A 22,674-nucleotide genomic window follows, 5' to 3' on the forward strand; every position below is an offset into this window, starting at 1 on the left:
TACCAAAAATAAGAATTTAAAACAAAATACATACATTTTCAAACAAATAAATAGTTACATTTTTAACAGAAAAGGACCAATTTCAACTATAGATGGAAGAGTTAAATTTTCAGTAAAAAAATTAGTTAAAAAAAAATGAAAATTCCCATCATAGGTTTCAACACTAGTCAAAATTTGACTTTGATTTCGCAAAAAAAATATTTGTTAACAAAATATTGCAACTTTTAAACAAAAGACGGATTTTCAATAACTATAAACTTTTAAGACAAGAAAATAAAAAGTGCATCCAAATTGTGGATCTTTCAAGTCAAAAGATGAATTCTCTGTAAAACGGTTGCATTTTCAATCCGAAAATATGAATTTTAATCCAAAAATTTAATTGTCAACAAAACACTTGCATTTTAAAAAGAAAATTTCTACGAAGAGAATTAGTTTTCTAGCAACACAGAAGAATTTTAAAATAAAAGATATTAATTTTCAACCTAAAACGAAAAGTTACGTTTGCATTAAAAAAAATTAATTTCAAACAAAAAAAGAAGACTTGTCTACACGCTATTTAAATTTAAAAAAATTTTTTAACCTTGTGGTTGAACCCCAAACAATTGCATTTTTAATTAAAAAACAATCCATTTTCAAGTAAAAGTGAAATAGTGATATTTTCAGTGAAAAAAATTATGAAAAAAAACGAATTTTCAACAAAAGAAAATTGAATTCGCAAACTATAATGTAATAGTAAATACAATTTTAAATAAAAAACAGTTGAATGCAACCAAAAAAGGCGAATTTTCAAACAAAATGGCTGAATCCTGAACCAAACAAAATTAATTTCTGAGCAAACAGTTGCCTTTTCAACAAAGAAATGATTAAATTTCTACCAAAAAATATTAATTTTTAAACCGTAGACGAATTTTCTACCAAAAAAGAGGATGACTTTTTAACAAAACATTTGAATTATCTACCAAAAAGAATGACTTCACAAAATTCTTGAACTAGCAACAAATAATAAAATTTTTATAATTAAAAATACATAATCTTCAGGAGGAAACTACTGAAAAATGATAGATAAATTACTAACAAGAACATTATAATGGTCGACTGGCCGAAAAATTATTTTGTTCTAAAATCCCTAATATTACCCAGAGCAATTTTTCATTTTCCCTTATTCAAAGACCAGAATTTTAATCTTGTAACTGTTTAAACATTGAGTCTTTACTAAATGGAATAAAAAAGTTTGCAATTAAAAATTTCAAATTTCTTTAAAGCTATTTAAACTGCCTCTTACTGAAATTCACTGTCTGATTTGATTCAAAATCTCATGAATCACGATATTTTGCCCTGAAAAAAGAACTTACGTCATTAAAAAGATGGGACCAATAACGAAAAAAAACATGTATACTACGTTTGGGAAATCCTCTTAATTAATTTATTAATTGTATCCTTTGCGAAATTTATGATAAAGTACCGTAAAATAATTTATACACAGACTCCTATTATTATAAATAAAATTTGATATTTTTAAATACGATTATCACGGGCCAATGGCTGAAATAGTTTGGCGATCGCCTTTCGACAACAAAAAAAAAAAACATCCCTTCTTTCAATCACTAACCCTTTTCGCATTTTCTAAAAGCGAGACATTTTTTCAGTTTTCCTGAGGATGACCCAATTCAGATTTCACTGTCGGTGAATCCTCTCACAATCAGTATTATTAGAAAATTATTCATTAATCTAGAGCAGTCGAGTAAAAGTTCCAGTGTAACAGGTATCAGATAAAAAAAAAGAACGATGGAAAATCAAGCAAAATGCCCTAAATCATAATTGCATATGAGAGTAAAATCACCTTTACACTAAAAACTTATTAACAAATATCTACTACGTAATATGTTTCATCACAAAGTTTCTTATCGATTCGTGGCGCCACCTTTATTCTTCGCCGGGAATGTATATCGGGGGATCTCTTATGTCGGCTCCTCTCGCATAATCCTGGCCCTAAACAAACATTTTATTTAAATATTAATTTTAACTGAAAACAAAAATTTCAAAAATCCAATTATTCATATTCCAGATTTCAAACCGTGCTTTCAATCTAAACCTGAGGGATCGTACTTAAATTACGTACTTTCTCCTGAATATTATCTTTTTAGTTATCAATTTTATTATTGTGTTGAAAATGTAAATATTTTCTTAAAAAGACATCCTTTTTTATTGCAAATTCAACAGTTTTGTTAAAAAATCATCTTTTTTGGGTTAAAAATTCAACTCTTTTCGTAGAACATTAAACGTTTGTTTAAAATTCACATTTTGTTGCTGATAAGTTAACTGAAATATTTTTTGAATAAAAAAAATTTTCTGAAAATTTGTCTTTTTGATTTAAAAGCTCATCTTTTTTAGTAGAAATATGGCATCTTTCTTGAATAAAAATACAATCTGCTTTGCTGAAAATTGAAGCATTTTCTAGGAAACTTACTTTTTGTTTAAAATTCGTATCTTTGCGTTGAAAAGTCAATTAAAATCTTGTTGGATTAAAAATTATTTTTGAAGATTGACCTTTCTTATTTAAAAATTTACCTGCTTTAGTAGAATTTTTATTCTTCTTGAACATAAATGCAACTGTTTAATTGAAAATTTAACAATCTTGTTAAAAAGTCATTCTTTTTAGTTACAAACTCGACTATTTCACAGAAAATTAACTTATTGTTTACAATTATTATTTTGGTGCTGGAAAGTGAACTGGAATCTTATTGTACAGAAATTGAACTATTTTTTTAAAGTTTTTTTTTAATTCGTCTGTTTTAGAAGAAATTTCATCTTTCTTGAATAAAATTGCAACAGTTTGGTTGAAAGTTTGTCTCTTTTATTTTAAAATTCACCTGGTTTAGCAGAAATTTCATCTTTCTTGTATAAAAGCGCAACTGTTTTTTTTTTTAAATTAAACTATTTTGTTATAAAATCATATTTTTTTGTTGAAAATTCTACTGTTTCGCTGAAAATTTAACTATTTCGTAGAAAATTCGTTTTTTAAGATTTATATTTTGCTGTTAAAAAATGAACTAAAATCTTTTCTGGGTGAAAGTTCAACTTTCTTAAATTTGTCATTTTTGATTAAAAATTCCTGTTTAAGTACAAATTTCATCTTTCTCGGATAAAAATTTCGTCTTTTTCAATTGAAAATTCAATTTTTTCGCGTAGAAACTTTTTTTTTGTTACAAAATTCATATTTTAATCTTGAAAAGTCCACTACAATCTCTTCTCGATAAATATACAACTTCTTTTTTTGAAAATTTCTTTTTCTTTTTATAAAAATTCATCTGTTTTAAGAGAAATTGGAATTTTTTGGATAAAAATGCAACTTATTCGGTAGAGAATTAAACAAATTTATTTAAACTCATTCTTTTTGGTTAAAACTTATTTCTTTTATAAAAATTCATATTTTGATCATGAAAAAACAATTAAAATCTTTTTTAACAGAAAATTCAACTATTTTTAAAAATTTAACTTTTTAAAATTCAACTACTATTTCGTTTAAAAGATTTGTTTGAATCACTTTGTTAGGAAATCTTTCTTTTTTTTCGTTGGAGATTTATATTTCTAGTTGAAAATTCATCTCTTTAGTTAAAAGTTTAACTAATATGTTGAAAATTAATCTTTTTTAATTGAAAATTTAACTAGTTTGGTAAAAGTTTAACTACATTGTTAAAAATGTCTTTTTTTTGCTTGAAGGCAAATTTCGGCAAATCTTTGGTTGCAAATTTAACTTTTTAGTAGAAAAGCCATTTTTGTTTAATATTAATTTTTTAACTGAAAATGTAATTTTTCCATTTTTTTATTATTGATTTTTTTTAGTTAAAAATTTTCCTTTGTTGGTGCAATAATAATAATTTATAGAGAAAATTCATCTTTTGGCTTGAAGGTTCAACAATTTAGATAAACTTTTATTTCTTTCTTGAGTGAGAAATCTTACTATGGCACTTTTTAATCGGGAATTTATCTTTTTCGGTTAGCAATTTATCTATCATGTTATATATTTAAGCAGTTTGTTCAAAATTCAAGTATTTTGTTAACAAGTCATCTTTTATCCCTCAAACAGTACACTGGTGCAAATTCGCACCGAAATTTTTTCCATGTAAGGGTTATAGCAGAAAAAGCATTTTTTGCAAATAAATTAATCAATTTCGAAATTTTAAATTTGTATCTCAAATACTGTTTTATTATGTTTATAAAAGATTCTACGTTAAAAGTATTACAAGGTTGAAATTATTATTTTCTTCCTGATACCCTGCCTAATTCTACTAGTAATAGCTAGCAAAACATGGAAACTAAAAATAAAGAACACTTAGTGGGAAGGGGGGGGGGGGGGGGGGGGGGGGGGGGGGGGTAGAAATATCTTTCTACGGTTTGTTACGTAATTTAAGTATGGTCCCTAAAAAATATATTAATTTCTAAACAATTTTTTTCTCCAAAGACAATTACAACATTTTAATTTCATTTTACTTCAATTAAAATAAATTTGTATTTCAATTGGATCTAAATTTTCCAAATCGAACAATAAGGCCTTTAGCTGGAGTAATCTGTTTGAAAATTGAAATGTTTTCTAATTCAAAGACATTCCAATTTTCTAAAATTATAAACACGATTCGTTGCTCTTTAAAGCATTCAGGAATTATTCGAAATATAGTTGAGAAAAGGTTGCCAAAAATAAAAATTCTGACTTACGTCTTCGAAATTCAAGTACATTTCTTCAGCACATTGATGAGATGCGAAGACTGCTCTTAACAATCGTCTCGCCGGAGGATCTAAAGCGTAATCAGAGGCTGTCCAAACGCACTCCTTTCCATTAACCTGTAATTTTTTTTTTTTTAAATATTAGTATCAACTGAAAACAGATATATAAGAAATATTCTATTCTTATTTAACATGAAAATATAAAACACTTTAAATTTTTCAGATTTCCAGTCACAGTATACTGCATTTTCAACAGAATCGTTGAATTTTTAACCAAAAAAGAATAATTTCTAACGAAAGGGTCGTGTTGTAACGCTAAAAAGTCAAGTGTTTTAGAAAACAATTGACTTTCAACCAAGAAAAATGAATTTTCAACAAACAAACAAAATATTTTTTTACCAAACCGTTGCATTTACAACGATATAATTCAACATTTAATCAAAAGAGACAAATTTTGAACAAAATTGTTGCGATTTTTAACCAAATAGTGGAATTTTCAATCTCCAAAGACGAATTTTTCAACAAAATGGTGGAATTTGCATACAAAAAAGATTAAACTTCAACCAAATGCAATTGCACTCTTAACCAAGTAGTTTAATCTGCGAGTCAAAAAGATGAATTTTTACAACACAGTTTCAACCAAGAAAGGTTAATTTTCTACACAAAAAGATGAATTTTCAAACAAAAGAGTTGATTTTTCAAACTAAAAATCGAATTTTTCACAAAATATTTAACTTTTAAATTTATATAGATGAATTTTCAACCAGGCTTCATTTACAGCAAAGAAAGATGAATTTTCAACAAAACATCAGATTTTCAGAAAAAAAAATAAAAATAAGGAAGTAGTTATATCTAAAACAGAAAAGTTAAACTTTCAAACAAAAGGAACCAATTTTCAAAATAATAATTAAGTTTTTCATCGAATAGTTGAATTTTCAATCAGGTAGTTAAATTTTCGAGGCCAAATAGACGAATTTTCTACCCAAAAACACGAATGTTCGACAAAACAGTTAATTTGTCGACAAAAAAATATGATTTTTTGAACAAAATAGTTACAATTTTTGAATAAATAGTGTCATTTTACACTAAAAGACATCCAATAAATGAATATATATACATATGCATTTATATATACAGTTTCATTTTCAAACCGAATTTTTTCTATCCGAAAAGACGAATGTTCAACAAAACACTTAAATTTTCAACCAAAAACATGACTTTTTAAACGAAATTTTTAAAATAAATAAGTGAATTTAAAAATAAAAAAGATCAATTCGCAGTAAAAAACAACAACAAATCTTCAACAAAATAGTTCAATTATTAAATAAATAGTTGAATTCAAAAATAAAAAAGTTCGATTAAAAAAAAAGTTGAATTTTTAATTAAAAAATATAAAATTGAAAAAAAAGTATTTGCAACAAAACAGTTAATTGTCAACCAAAAACGATGAATCTTGAACAACAAAAATTAATTATTAACCAAAAAGTTTTATTTACAACAACAAATTTGAATTTTAAACATAAATAATTACATTTTTAAACAAAAAAGATTAAAATTCAGCCGGAAACAGTCGCATTTTCAAGCCGAATTTTCTATCAATAAAACAGGGGAATATTCGATAAAAAAATAATACTTTCTAAACAAAATAGTCGAATTTTCCATTAAATAATTAAATTTGCATCAAAATAGTTACATTTTCTAATGAATATTTGAAAACCCTCTAAAAACTAGATTTAAAATGTAATAGCTGTCAAAAGAAATGAATTTTCAAAAAAGGAACATTTTTCAAACAAGAGAAAAAAAAATTCTACCAGATTATTGAATTTTCAAGCCAAAAAGGCAAATTCTGTACAAAATAGTTGAATTTCCAATTCGACTGTATGAATTTAAAAACATAAAGTTTAATTCTAACCAAATACTTAATTTTTCAACCCAAAAAGACGAACTTTCATTTAAACATAAAAAGAAGAATTTTCTACAACTCAGTATCATTTTTCAACAAAAAAATTCATTTGTAACCAAATAGTCAAACTTCTCAACTAAAAACTATCAATTTGTATCCAAAAATGGAACAGTTAAATTCTTAGTTCGAAAAATTAATTTTTCAGTTAAAGAAAATGAATATTCAACAAAAAAGTTAAGTTTTCCACCAAAGAAATGAATCTTCAATATAATAAAATTAATTTTTAACAAAGAAGCATAACTTTAACCAAGTAGTTGAATTTTCAACCAAGAATCATTGTCAACTAAAAAATATTAATTCTCAGCCAAAACTGAACCAGCGAAATTTTCAATTATGAAAATTAATTTTTTTTTAAATTAATTTTTTACAAAGTAGTTTAACTTTTAGCCAGACAGTTGAATTTTCTACCAAAAAATGTCTTTAATAAAATAGTTGAAATTTTACAAAATTATTTCAATTTTCAACCAAATAGTAGAATTTTAAACTAAACAATATGTATTCAGGGTGGCCGTTTTAATCACATAAAAAATTCTTGGTCAATTCCCGTTTTTTTTTCGAGTCCGCAAACATTTTTCAGCGTCAATCAATTTAAAAAAGGGAAAAAAATAATGTGCTACAAATTAAAGAACTCAAAGTGGAACTGTTAAATTTTTAACTTTTAAAATTAAAGTTTAAAAGTTTTTTAATTCAAAAATGTTGTATTCAAATGCTCAATAATTCACACGCAGAGAACGGAATGTACTAACATTTTTCAATAGAAAAAAAATATAAATCCGCATGATCACTTTCAATGCTCCAAATTAAAAAATGAATTAATGAACTTTAAAATTTTCAAAATTATATTATTTTAAGAAATTTTCAGCTAGAAAAATTAAAAAGTGAAATTTTTTTGACTGAACACTTCTTAAATTAGAAGTGGAATGATTATTGTTTTTAATATTTTAAACTTCCTTGAAAAGCTTCCAAATTTTATTTCAAAATCTTGAAAAAATAGAAGTTGTCTTAAATTTTTTTAAACTTAAAATTAGATTTGATATTTTTCAGAATTTCTAAATATCTTTTAAAATTAATTGAATTTTTCCTAAATTTTTTAGGAAATCCTGCAAATTAAAAAAAATCTCCTCAAATTTTTTATGTATTTATAACAATTGCACATTTATTATTTGTAGAAGAAATATGAGTTGCTTTTCAAGAGATATACAGAAATTTTGAAAAAATTCCAAATTAATTAAAGACTTGAAATGATAGCCTAATTAAAAAAAAATGTAGATTTTTGAAGATTTTCAACATCAAAGTTAGAAGTTTTTCAAGAATGGTGAAAGGCTCTAAAAGAATAAAAACATTTTCTTACGATTCCTGCCAAAATTAAAAATTTTATTATATTTTTCGTTAAGAATTTATATTTTTTGATTGGAAGTTAAGCATTATGATTAAAAATACACCGTTCATTCTGAAAAATTATTTTAAGAGAAGATTTTAAAAAGGTTCTAAAGATTTACATAATTTTCAGGAAACGAATCTTGAAGATTTTAAGGAAATTTGTGAAAATTTGCATTATTATGATCTTTTGAAAACTCCTAAATATCTCTTAAAATTAATCAATTTTTGTCGACAAATAATAAGTGTTCATTTGTAATTTATACATCAAAATTCCACAATTTCACTTATAAATTAAACATTTTTCAAATAGAACAATTAAAATTGTAACGTTCGAAGTGTAAAGGCACTTCAGACTTGTAACGATTCCAGGCTTTCTGTGTCAAACAATTCAGTTTCAAATTGTTTACTTTTAAATATTTGGTTTTAGTTTACATGTTTTAAATGAAGAGTCAAATATTGCTAAATATTCAATAATTATTCTTTATCCTAATTCAAAAATTTTTAATTGAATGGGTAAAAAATTTTAATATTTTAGATTGAAACAATAATTGATAAAAAGCCTTTAATTATGAATATATTATTATGAAGTTATTTTCAAGTTGAAAATAGTTTATAAAGATTCCATCAGACGTTCACATGTTTTAATTACTAAGACTTTCAAATTAAAACGACTTAATTTTTAACGTGCAAATAAAGAAATTCTTAAATTTTGAACTTATTTACAATCTTATTGTTAAACCAATTATTGTTAATACTTAAAATAGAGATCCATTTATTTATTTAAAAAAAATGCTTTTATCACAAATTTTTGTATTCAAACCCTTTTAATTTTTAATTGTTCAAATCTTCTAAGAAATCTTAAAATTGTTGAAATTCAAAATGTAAACTTAAGAATAAAAATCTAAGATAGAAAATTTGTTAAGTAAAAGGTTTTTGAATTATACATTGCAAACTGAATAATAGCATAATTGAAAAAATAAAACAATTCAACTAGTCATTAAAAAAATGGATGAAATCGAACCAGCCGAAAAAAATGCACTGTTGGGAGAGTTTTTTCTACAAATTTATAAAATTCCTGGCCATGAAATAAATTCCCTGTCATTGTCGGTCTCATAAAATTCCCGGCCATTTCTTGGGAACCAAAAATATAATAGAAGAATTTTCAATTAAAAAAATTTCGATTTTTATATTCCATTTTATTAATTCAGTTCGTATTTAAGCGAAAAAAAAACTGGGGAAAAAGGATAAGTTTTTTGAAAACAGGGGAAAAATGAGGAGTTTTTCGAAAAGGTGAAGGAGTGTGAAGACTATTATAAAATATTCTTAATTACCTGCATAGTTGTATCCATACTAATAACAGTATTGCTGATTACATCACCACCGTTATCAACCTCCATAACGATTCGAGAACCAAATATTTCCGAATCGTAGACAATCCTGAGGCCTCCCATTCCAAGATTTTTCCAGCCTTCTTCTCCTTCCTCTTGTACAAATAAAGTCGCTCTTTTTTCAAACATGATTGACGGCTCCTCCTCTTCTTCGACTTCCTCGCAATCTAAATCTTCCTCCTCACCTTCCTCGCCATATTCTTCATCATCCTCTTCCTCCTGTTCGTATTCCGTCAGTTGAGCATTCTCACTATCATTTCCATCTAAAAAGCATCAAATTTTCGCAAATTATTATCAAAAAAAAAAAAAAAACGTCATCACACATTTCTTCATAATAGCAATTGAACAGGGGAGAGAGAGTAGCGAGATTAGATGAAAATTACCTTTGAAAATCGAAAGAACCACAACCATGTAAAGCATTTTGGACACATTCAATTCCAGAATAAACAATTACTTATAGCCGAGCAATCCACAAACGAACTAAAAATTGGAAAACGAATGCCACTAACTAAAAATGTAAACACCAAAATTTATGCCGCAGAAAGTTTATTTCTCTTTTATATATATATATACAAGAACATAAAAAGGCATAACCCAGTTCGTAAGAGTAACAGAAAGCAATAAAGGATAATACAAAGAGGCTGATAGATCGAAAATGATTATTATAAACACTACTGTCTACGTAAAGCGCACGTCTCAATGATAATTTTAAAAAATAAAAATAAAAACGCCCTAAAATCTACCGCAACAAAACGTAAATATACAACATAATTTATCAAGGACTATCATTTTGCAAACTATCAACCCTTAAAAGCGGACTTGTAAACTCTTAACAAATTAACAGCGTTTGGAGAAATACGAGGATGATACAGGTTGACTGGAAACGCATCAAGAATTATAAAAGTAAGATTGTTTTTACAAGTTTTCCAACCAGTTCCTGAAGATTAACTACCTTGATTAGTGCTTGGTCTTTCTCGAAGAGCCTGCTGTGCCTTATCGATGGCCTCCTTGAATTGATGCGCCAATTCTGGATTCTTGAATCTTATCGCCAATTTTTCGAGATTTGTTTCACCCTCGTAGTAATTCATGCCAGCCCACATCCAGGCTCTGTCTGACGTTTGGAGAGGTTGGAACTCGACGTCTGCCGTCAGCAACATATTGCAAACGACCTTGTGAACCTGCTCTCGACGAAGTAAGATTCTATAAGTACCACGTTCAGCATGATGAAGAATTTTCATCTCGCCTACTCCTCTCTCCTTCCATTCCTTCGTATCTGCGTCGAATCGGTACAACTTCGCCCTCTGGCAAAAAGCTGAAACAAGGTAGATTTCATCAGTTTTTAAGGGTCTCTGGTTCAAAAAGATTAAGGATTACAATTTAGACAGGTGAAACAATTTCTAAGCTTGACGAGGGATTAATTACTCTTGCAATCTGATGTACACTCTCTCTGCAATCTTATGCAATCCCATGTAATCCTTTGAAATCCCATTCAATTGTTTAGGTAGTAACTTGCTACAAATAACAGGGTGGCCGTTTTAATCGACGAAATAAATTCCCGGTCATTTCCCGGTTTGCAAAAACATTTTTCACCGTCAATGAAATTTAAAAAATAGAACACTAAAGCTACAAAATTTTCCCCTTGAGGTAATAAAAACTGAGCTACAAATGAAAGCACTCAAAGCGGAACTGTTAAATTTTGAACTTTTAAACTTGAAATTTAAAAGTTTTCAATTAAATAATGTTGTATTCAAATTCTCAATAATTTACGCGTATAAAATTAAAGGTACTAACATTTTTCAATATAAAAAACAATTTTATGGAATTTTAAGCTAGAAACATCAAATATTGAACAATTGAAAATATGTTAACTGAACACTTCTTAAATTAGAAATTCAATGATTTTCTTTTTAAATAGTTTAAACATCCTTGAAAAGCTTCAAAATTTTATTTCAAAATTTTGATAAATCTAGAAGTCGTTTTAAATTTGTTTTAGAGTTAAAATTATTTTGGAAATTTTTTCAGAACTTCTAAATATCTGTGAAAATTAATTGAATTTTTTCTACAATTTTCAGAAAATCCTGCAAAATTTAGAAAATTTCTTTACAATTTGGATGTATAAATAACAATTGAACATGTATTATTTGTAGACGAAATTTGAGTAATTTTAAGAGATATGTAGAACTTTTGAAAAGATTCAGACTTAATGTAAAACTTGAAATGATAGCCTTATATGAAACAAAATATAGATTTTCGCAGATTTTAAACAAAAAAAATTAGATTCTTTTCAAGAATTGTGAAAGGCTTCAAAAGAATAAAAACTTTTTTTTTAAGATTCCTAGGAAAATTAAAAATAACTTTTTATTTCGAAAAATTATTGTAAGAGAATATTAAAAAAGTTTTTCAAAGATTTAAACAAAATTATCAAAAAACATTCTAGAAGATTTTAAGAAAACTTTCTCAAATTTACATGATAATTTTTTATTTTTTTAAAACTCCTAAATATCTCTTAAAATTACTCAAATTTTTTCAACAGATGTTTATTTGTAAGTTATACATCCAAATTTGAAAATTTCACTTACAAAGTAAACATTTTTCAAATACAACAATTCAAATTGTAACATTCAAAGTTTAAAGACTCTTCGAAATTTTAACGATTCCAGGCTTTCTATGTCAAACAATTCAGTTTAAAATTCTTTACTTTTAAATATTTGGTTTCAATTCACTTGTCTTAAATAAAAATTCAAATACTGCTAAGTCACACATTCACATTTGTTTAATGACTAAGACTTTCAAATTGTAACCGTTTAAGTTTTAACGTTAAAATCTGAAAATTCTTAAATTTAAGATAAATTTAATAAAATTTATTTATTTCAATAAAAATGGTTTTTATCCAAAATTTTCAACATCAAAGGCTTTTATTTTTTACTTGTTCAAGTCTTTAAGAAAGCATTTAAAAATTCATTAAATTAAAAATTTAAGCTTAGAATTAAAAATTTTTAATGGGAAATTTTTTAAGTAAAAAAATTTTGAATTACACATTGTAAGTTAAATTATAGCACAATTGAAAAACATAACAATTGAACTAATTATTATAAAAATGTTGAAATCGAACGTAGATAGATTTTTCTTATACAAATTTGTAATATTCCCGGTAAAAAAATCACTGTCATTTCCCGGTTTTTCGCGGTCTCAAAAAATTCCCGGTTTCCCGGTCCAGCGGACACCCTGAAATAATCAATTCACTGAAAAGTTACGTTATTTTTAACTTTGAGGGTAACTTAATTACTTATTTAAAAAGTAACTTTAACTTAAGGATCACTTTAAGGGAACAATTTTTAGATAAATTTATTTTCTAAATGTACATATGGAAACGTTTTTAGTACATTTCCAGATGATAAATGTTTTTGGTGGAAAATTATTCTTTTTATTTTAAAATTCAACTTTTTGGTTGAGAATTCTTGAATTTGATTGATCATTCTTTTTTTTGTAGTAAATTAACCTTTTTGTTTAAAAAATCGTATTTTTTTGTTGTTGAAGCTTTAAATTCTTGGTCGAGAACTCTTGAATTTTCTTAAAAATTCATATTTTTGGTAGTAAATTTATCTTTATGTTATTCGTTAAGAATTCTTGAATTTCATTGAAAATTTGTCTCTTTTGGTAATAAATTAATCTTTTTGCTTAGAAATGAATTTTTTTTTAGTTGAAAATTTAACTTTTTAGTTCAGAACTCTAGAATTTTGATGAAAGTTCGTCTTTTTTGGCAGTAAATTAAACTTTTTGTTTAAAAATTCGTTTTGTTTTTAGTGGAAAATTCACATTTTTGGTTCAGAACTCTTGAATTTTATTAAAAAATTAATATTTTTGGTAGTAAATTAATTTTTTTGTTCTTAGTAAGGAATTCTTGAATTTCATTGAAAATTGGTCTTTTTTTGGTAGTAAATTATTTCTTTTTGCTTAGAAATTATTCTTTTATTTTTAGTTGGAAATTAGACTTTTTAGTTCATAATTCTTGAATTTGAATAAAAATTCGTCTTTTTTGGTAGGAAATTAATCTTTTTTTTTGAAACTTCATATTTTTTAATTAAAAATTAAACTTTTTGTCTGATAATTCTTTCTTTCTTAATAATTCAACTTTTTGGTTGAGAATTCTTAAATTTTATTAAAAATTCACCTTTTTGGCAGCAAATTAATCTTTTTGCTAAGAAATTATTCTTTTTTTTTTTGTGAAAATTGATCTTTTTTAGTTGAAAATTCTACTTTTTGTTTGAGACCTGAATTTTATTGAAAATTTGTCTTTTTTGGTGGTAAAAAATGAAAATTTAACTTTTTGGTTTAGAATTCTTAGATTTTTTTAAGTCGTTTTTTTATATTTTTTTAGTGGAAAATTAATCTCTCATTAAAAAATTAACCTTCTTGGTTAAAAAATTAACAAATTGGTCTTAAAGTTAAAGTACTTTCTCAAAAGTTAAATTTTTTTTACTTTCTTAAAATTTCAACTTTTTGGTTGAGAATTCTTAAATTTTATTAAAAATTCGTCTTTTTGGTGGTAAATTAATCTTTTTGCTTAGAAAATTGATATTTTTCAGTTGGAAATTCTTCCTTTCATTTGATAACTCTTGGATTTTGTTAAAAGTATTTTTTTCGGAAGAACATTAGTCTTGGTCGATGTTTTTTTTGTTTTTTTTTTTTTTTTTAAGTAAAAATTCAACTTTTTGTTAAAATTGAACTATTTTGTTAAAAATTCGTATTTTAGTAGAAAATTAATCTACTTTAGTTAAAAAATCAACTTTTGGGTTAAGAGTTGTTGTATTTTGTTAGAAATTCGTATTTTTTTGGTATAAAATTAACTTTTTTATCAAAATTTCATATTTTGTCTTGAAAGCTCAAAAGTTTAGCAAAAAAATAAATCAACTATTTGGTAGAAATTTTTTTTATATTTAAAAATTATTTTTTAAATTAAAAGTTGAAGTTTTTGTTTAAAAATGTACCTTTCTGAGTTTAAAAATTCAATAATACCAAGATCAACTGTCATATAAAATTCAATCAGGCACATTTCAACAATTACTCTGAAAATCACTTTTAAAAATTTTAATTGTTGATTTAATACCGAAATTTATAATTCACCATACGGTCAAAAATGGCCAAAAATTGGTATTGACCGTTTTAATCAAAGAAAAAAATGCCCCGTCATTTCTCCATTTGAAGTAATAAAAACGGAGCTGCAAATTAAAGAACTCAAAATGGAACTTTTGAATTTTAAACTTTTAAAGTTTCAGTTTAAACATTTTTTAACTCAAAAATGTTGTATTCAAGATCAAGTTCCAAAAGTATAAATGCATGTTATCATTTTCAATGCTGTAAATTGAAGAATCAATCTATGCATTTAAAAAATTTCAAATTTATATCATTTTAGCAATTGTAGACTTGAAACAATTTTATATTTTTTCAAATTAAATTTTTTTTTAATCTGTTCATAACTTCTAAATACTTTTTAAAATTACTTGAATTCCTTCTAAATTTGTTTTTTAAATATTCTACCAAATTAAAAAAATTTTCCTAAAATCTTTCAAATTCATTTTGGACAATTTTGTAAATATTTCTAAATCTTGTTCAATATTCTCTCAAACTAAATTTTTCAAAATAAAAAATCATTTTCAGTGTGTTTGATTGTTGTTTATACATCAAAATTCAACAATTTGACTTACAATATAAATTGTTTTAAACAGAAAAATTAAAATAGTAACGTTCGAAGATTAGTTTTTTCTTTCATTTTGAATATTTGTATTATAATTACTAATCTTAAATAACAGTCTAATATTTCTAAATATTAAGTAATTGTTCTATTTCTTAAATAAAAAAATTAAATTTGAATACTTTAAAAATGGAATATTTTAGACTGAATTAATATTAGAAATTTATGAAAAGCCTTTTATCATGAAAATATTATTTTAAAGTTATTTTTGAATTGAAAATAGTTAATCAGGCGGTTACATTTATTTAACTAAGCCTCTCCAAATGAAACAGTTTAATTTTTAACATTAAAATCTGGAAATTCTAAAACTGTGAACTGATTCCGAATTGTCTTGTAAAATCAATGATTATTCAGTTTTTAAATCTTAAAGTACAATTCAATTTTTAAAATCATTAATTAATTTATATTCACAGCTGGTAAACTAAAAATGCTTTTCCATAAAAAAATATTCGATTTTAAACGCTTCTAATTTTTAATTGTTTAAGTCTTTAAAACTGCACTTTAAAACTCTTTGAATAAAATTGTATGATTAAAAATTACAAACCTAAAATGGAAAATGTTTAAAGTTAAAGATTTTCGATAGATACCGGTCTGTTAGCCTGCATATTTCAAAGATTTTAAAGAATTTAAAAATATTTCCGAAGGTGTCAATGGTTTTTACGATTCCAACATATTTTCCTGAATTTCAATGAAATTTTAAGCGATTTTAAAGATTTTACTGCTGATTTATTTTGCAATCTACTGTACATCAAAAATCCAAGTAATTAAAGCTTCGAAGCTTGAAGTGACAAATTATAATTTTTACCTTTTTCTTCATCTTCCTCTCCGGTTCGAACTTCGATAGCATCTGGTAGAGGAATTATGGGTTCGAACTGAGGATCATGCTCATGATCATTTTCATCGCCTTCCTCTTCATTTTCATCATCTTCTTGTTTTGAATCATTTTGAGCCTTATTTGGTGTGTTTATAGAATTTTTCCCATGAAGAGATTTACGGCCAAAAACTGAAGTGCCTGTTCCTTCAAATGCAAAGTTTGGATCTGTAATTCAAATTATTTCTAATTACTTTTTCAATCATATAAAAACAGTAAAAATAAGAACAAAGTCGTTAATTATGGCTGGCCACTCAGTTCTAAGAAAAAAATTCAGGTCATTTCAGGATTTTTCTCCGTGTTCAAACGTTGTTTCCAGTTCTTTAAATTTTTAGATTCAAATTTCAATTCAAATTTATAATTTGAACTATTTAAACAATAATTTCCAAATTAATGAATCTAATGTGAAAAAATTCGTAAACATTCAAGCTTCTAAAATTAGACGAGTTTCGAATTTATACAAATATTGAACATTTCAATTTTAATTTGTTTTACTTTGAATGTTTAATTTTTTGCATTTTTTCACATTACATTCGTTAATTTGAAACTTTTCCCCTCTAAATTGAACAATTTAACAAGGCCATCAAAATTCGACAGATTGAAAGAGATGCATTGGATATTGTTCAAATATTAAAACTTTCAATTTAAAATTGTACAAGATTGAACAATTGAACTTGTCTCTTATAAATCCTCGTTGTTGGGTAAAATAAAGTAAATTATTATTATACATTTTTTGTCAAAATTATTTTATTTTGAACATTTAAAATTTAATTGTTTAACTAATAAGACTTTTAATTCGTACAATTTAAAACAGTTTTAATTTTAAACTAAACAGTTTTTACTTAGTATTATAATTAATTTTTTTTTGGTTTAATTCAACTTATAACTCATCATTTTAGTTGACAAACCTTTTTTTGTTTAACACTTAATTATTATTTGTTTCAAAATTCATGAATTTTGTTAAAACTTCGTCAATTTTGTTTGAAAATTAGTTTTTTTCTTCTTTAAAATTAAATTTTTTAAATGAAAATTTAACTGTTCCATTTTTTTTGTGGAAAACTGATCTTTTTTGGTAGAAATTTAATCTTCTTGGTGGAAAATTATACTATTTCGTGGAAAATTGATTTTGATTTTATTGAAAATTTAATTTTTACTGAAAATTTCATTATTCTATTTCTAGTTGAAAATTTATATGTTTTAGGTGCAAATTCAACTATTTGTTGAAAATCGGTATTTTTTGGTAGAAGAGTACTCTCATTAGATGAATCATCTTTTTGATTAAAAATTAATTTGTGATGGAAAATTGAACTATTTTGTTGAAAATTCGTTTCTTTTTTTGTTAAAACTTTATTTTACTAACTTCAGTTGAAAATTCACTTGAACAATTCCATTTTTGTGGAAAATTTACCTTTTTTGATAGAAATTTAATCTTTTTTGATCAAAAATGTTCTGTTTTATAAAAAATTTAACTATTAGATTTGTAGTTACGAATTCATTTCTATGGTTTGAAAACAAATATTTAGTCAAAAATTCTTTTGTTTTTATATTGAAAATTCATCTTTAGGATTGAAAATTCCACTATTTGGTCAAAAAATGTATATTTCTCGTTAAAAATTAATTAATTTTGCTGAACTCTTTTTTTTAATTTAATTTTCTAAATACAAATCGAACTTTTCTAGTTTTGATTGGTAAATTTATCTTCTTAGTTGAAAATTTATATTTTTTACTAAAACTGTATCTTTCTTGGTTGAAAATTCATCTTTTTATATCAAAATTCATGTACTTTGTTGAAAATGAGAAAATTAGTTTCTATTTTCGTCGAAAATATAGTAACTGATCTTTTCAGTTGAAAATACACTTCAACTATTGCATTTTTGTAGAAAATTTATCTTTTTTGGTAGAAATGTAATCATTTTCGTTAAAAAACGTTCTCTTTTGTAGAAAATTTAATTACTCTGTTAAGAATTCATTTCTTTGGTCGAAAAAAAAATTATTTAAACAATTTTTTTGTAGAAAGTTCATGTTTTGGATTGAAAACTCCACTATTTGTCCAAAAATTCATACTTTTATTTTAAAATTCATTTTTAAAAATTTTTAATTCATTAGTTTCAATGAAAACTCGTTTTTTTGTTGCAGTTTAAAATTTAATTTTCTAACTTCAAATTCAACTACTCTCGTTTTGGTTTGTAAATTTATATTTTTAGATGAAAATTTGTATTTTTTCTTGAAACTGTATCTTTTTTTTTTTTTGTAGAAAATTAAGCTCTTGGGTTTAAATTGAATTATTTTGTTGAGAATTTATGTTTCTGGACTAAAAATTTAATTCTTTTTTTGGTTAAAAAAACGTTCTTCTGTGTGAAAAAAAACTATTTTGTTTATAGCTCGTATCTTTTTTTCGTTTGAATATTTATTTTTCTAAAATTTTAACTATTCTAATTTTGGGTGAAAATTGATCTTTTTTAGATGAAAATTCATTTACTTTGTCGAAAATGAGTCTTTTTTGGCAGAAAATTAATGTTTTTGATTAAAAATTCAACTAATTATCAGGTTAAAAAATCAAATTTTTATTTGAAGATTCGTCATTTATCTTATTGATTAAAATTATTGGTTAAATTTTCTAACTGCAAATTGAACTATTCTAGTTTTGGGTTGTAAATTTATATTTTTAGATGAAAATTTATATGTTATTGAAACTGTATCTTTTTAATTTAATTCGTCTATTTTTGGATAAAAAAATCATTTTTCTAGGTTTTTTTAAATTGAAAATTAATTAGTTTTGATGGAAACTCATTTTTTTTGTAGTTTAAAATGTAACTTTCTAAAAATTTAATTCTTCCATTTTTGGATAAAAAATAATTTTTCTGGGTTTTTTTAAATTGAAAATTAATTAGTTTTGATGAAAACTCGTTTTTTGTAGTTTGAAATTTAACTTTCTAACTGCAAATTGAAATATTCTAGTTTTGGGTTGTAAATTTATATTTTTAGATGAAAATTTATATATTTTATTGAAACAGTATCTTTTTTTATGGGTTTAAAATTGAATTATTTTGTTGAGGATTTATGTTTTTGGACTGCAAATTTCATTCTTCTATTTTTGGATAAAAAATCATTTTTCTAGGTTTTTTTAAATTGAAAATTAATTAGTTTTTATGGAAACTCGTTTTTTTGTTGTAGTTTGAAATTTAACTTTCTAAAAATTTAATTCTTCTATTTTTGGATAAAAAATAATTTTTCTAGGTTTTTTTAAATTGATAAATAATTAGTTTTGATTAAAACTCGTTTTTTTGTAGTTTAAAATTTAACTTTCAAACTGCAAATTGAAATATTCTAGTTTTGATTTGTAAATTTATATTTTTTGATGAAAATTAATATATTTGATTGAAACTGTATTTTTTTGGGGGTTTAAAATTGCATTATTTTGTTGAAAATTTATGTCTTTGGACTATAAATTTAATTCTTCCATTTTTAGTTAAAAAATCATTTTTCTGGGTGAAAAAAAAAAATTATTTTGTTTAAAATTCGTTTTTTTTTTGGTTGAATATTTATTTTTTTTTTTAAATCCAGATACTTTTTAATACGAATAATATATTTTCCTGTGAAATTTAAATAATGTACTTTATTATTAATATGGAGAGAAAATAGATTTTTTAAATCCTAATTCAAAATGCTTATAAATTGCTCATTAAATTCACAAAGCACATAAAGGTCGAGCATATTCTCATGCTCAAGATCAAGATTTAAAATTACTTTTATTCCCAAAAACAAAAGGAAACAATATAAAAAAGAAAAAAGAAAGAAAGACTCACCGACTTTGAAGGCATTTTGATCGCTTTTAGCAGCAAGCGTGGAGAACGAAACAGCATTTTCTGTTGGTAGAAAACTGACTTTATCTCCCGTCTCCTCTGCTTTCTTCACGCCAAAAGCATTTCCCGACGAATTTCCAAACGACAAATTACTTCCTCCAGTTCCAAATCCTCCAGACACAATCGGCGAGGAATTTCCTCCAAACACATTAGTATAGACAGGCGCCGTAGTCGAAGTATTTTTCAACGAAGAAAACGAGAGTGGATCCGTCTGACTTCCAAATGTCGGAGGTGTCGTTGTGGCGGAATTTGTTGTAAGACCGCCTCCAAACAAGGTAGACGATGCAAATTTATTCTGGGCTGCTTCCCCAAAATTCATGGATCCAGTCGTACTTCCCGACACAGTGGAATCTTTCTGTCCTCCAAAAACAGTGCCTCCGAAAATGGAACCAGGTGCTGCAGAAGGTGTGAGACCAAATATAGATTTCTCGCCGCCCTGGGACGTGAGAGGTTGTTTCGTTCCGAAAATCGGGGTCGAGGACTTTGGTCCATCCGCAAAACTAAAGTTACTCGCTGCAGCCGATGTCGGAAGTTTGATCGCAGGACTACAAACTTTCAGATTCTCGAGGGTCGTTTCCGCCTTTTTGAATGTCGAACTGTCCTTTTGCTGGTCAGCAGGGCCGACGGCATTAGTAGCAAAAGGCGAGCCACCAAATAGAAAACCAGCCGATGATTTTTCACTAGGCTCTTTCTTGGTTGAAGTAAGGGCAGGAGTTGCAGAAGCTGGAGGTGTTATAGAAGCTGTCGGAGTTCCAAATAATCCAGTGCTTGGCTTATTAGCTGCTCCCATGAAACTAAAAACTGGTTGCGAGGTAGGAGTAGAAACTGACGCGGATATTGTTCCCAGTGATGTACTTTCCGAAAGCTTCTCAGTCACGAGTGAATCCGATTTGCTGAAATTGAGAACCCCCACTACTTTTTCAGCAGGTTTGGTTTCAAAGAGAGATTTGCTAGATTCTTGACAGCCAATACAACCTGGACAGTCATCCTTGTACTTGTAAGAATAGAAATTCTCGGGCAGCTGCAATTTCCGAGCGTCTTCCTTCTCCTGATTGGTCACTTGCACTTCGTAAACAATTTCGACATCCTCCAATCTTGTTTTGCCGGTGGCCGCGGGTTTTTCACTTAAATTCAGATTGTTCAGTTCGTTGGTGGGATCTTCGCCCTTTTGTGCTTTGTCCATCGCGGTTTTGAATTCTCCAGCAATCTCCGGAGTCTTGAATCTACAGGCGAATTGCATATATTCGATTTCGCCTTCACTGTAATCAGCAGCCGACCACATCCAGGTTTTGTCATCCTTTGCGGAGACTTCGAGGTCCGCTGTAACTGCATGATTCAAACACAACTTGAGAATCTGATCTCTTCTCATTACAAGTCGGAGCTTTTTGTTCTGTCTGTGCTTAAGAAGTTTGATGTCTCCTAGACCGCGCTCCTTCCATTCTTTGGTATTGATGTCGAATCTGTAGAGTTTGGCTCGGTGACTGTAGAGAACTTCCTCTTCCTCTTCGCCAGTTTTCACGTCAACCTTGTCCGGCAGAGGAATCACTGGAGCGAAATAGATGTCATCGCTCTCGACAACCTCGTCCTCGCTCGTTTCTCCAACTCCGGGCGATTTCATGGGGGTTTTCGCGTTGAACTGGAAATCAAATGATTTTCCTGGCGAGCCAAACACATAAGTTGCTTCCTTATTTGGTGGAGTTGTTGGTCGCTGCTGTTGAACACCGAAACTGAATTTGGTATTGATGGGTTCGGATTTCTTTGGTCCTCCAAATATCGACGAGATGCTGGATTTTTCGGCATCGGCAGCGCCTGAAAAAAAAATCAAATTATAGACACTACAATCCCTGTATTAGACAATTTCTGATAAAAAATATTTAAAACTGTACAAATCAAAAGAAAAAAAATCAACAAAATTAAATTATTTTTATTTAGAGGTCTTCAAACAGCAAAATAAATCACATGGTAATTTTCAAGCCGAGTTTAATCTAAATTAAAACATTCAAAATTGAACAATTTAACATTCTATTTTTTTGAGAATTATCTATTTCATTATTCAAGTGGTAAGGGTTTTAATTAGAATGTGTAGAACTTTAAGCAATTTACATTTTAAGCCCGAAAGTTTTCAATACTTTCATGGAAATTGTTCTCAATTTAAAATTGTCTAATTCTCGAAATGTCAATCTTAGTTTATTCGGTTTTGAATGTATTTAACTTACATAAAACTAAAATTATTAATTTTATAGCATATTTAATATTGAATATTATTTAACCATGAATGACTACAATTGGTAATTATAAAATAACGTTTAAATTCACATTTGTTCAATTTCAAACGCTCCTAATTTCCAACTCAACAGATAAAATAGGTTTAATCTGAAAATACTCGATTTTGATCGTTTTGAAATAATAATCAAAATATTAAAAGGTTTTAATCCCTAATTCTGAAATTTGCACTTTCAATTCAAAGTTTTTTCTTTCAGACACTTTTATCTAATTGTTCAATATTATTATTAATATTATATATATATATATATATCAGCTTTAAACTTAAAATAAAATAAAAATAATAAATATTAGTAATAAATAAATAACTATTTTAACTTTAAAGTTAAAATTGCTAAACTATTAAGATTTTGAGCTCGAAACTCTCCAATCGTGCATATTTGAATTTGCAAGGAATAAAATTACAAAAATGTCATTAATTAATACTTTCAATATTTTAAATAAGGTTGACA

At 26.1% G+C, this 22,674-nt stretch overlaps 1 protein-coding gene across 2 annotated transcripts in view; it reads right to left on the bottom strand.

The window, feature by feature from the left end:
- Nucleotides 1–1,396: 1,396 nt before the first annotated feature.
- LOC117168038 (E3 SUMO-protein ligase RanBP2) overlaps nt 1,397–22,674 on the bottom strand; it is a 59,570-nt gene continuing 38,292 nt past the window's right edge. For both annotated transcript variants that reach the window (XM_033353378.1, XM_033353377.1), the window contains exons 11-16: nt 19,883–21,748; nt 16,011–16,244; nt 10,406–10,765; nt 9,397–9,716; nt 4,714–4,839; nt 1,397–1,989 (exon numbers count right to left, since the gene is read on the bottom strand). In XM_033353378.1, coding sequence (XP_033209269.1) covers nt 1,924–1,989; nt 4,714–4,839; nt 9,397–9,716; nt 10,406–10,765; nt 16,011–16,244; nt 19,883–21,748 — 2,972 coding nt within the window. In that variant the 3' untranslated portion in view covers nt 1,397–1,923. The remainder of the gene's footprint in view (nt 1,990–4,713; nt 4,840–9,396; nt 9,717–10,405; nt 10,766–16,010; nt 16,245–19,882; nt 21,749–22,674) is intronic.

This window comes from Belonocnema kinseyi, chromosome 2 (genome assembly GCF_010883055.1).
Source record: "Belonocnema kinseyi isolate 2016_QV_RU_SX_M_011 chromosome 2, B_treatae_v1, whole genome shotgun sequence".
Classification (NCBI taxonomy): Eukaryota; Metazoa; Arthropoda; class Insecta; order Hymenoptera; family Cynipidae; genus Belonocnema; species Belonocnema kinseyi.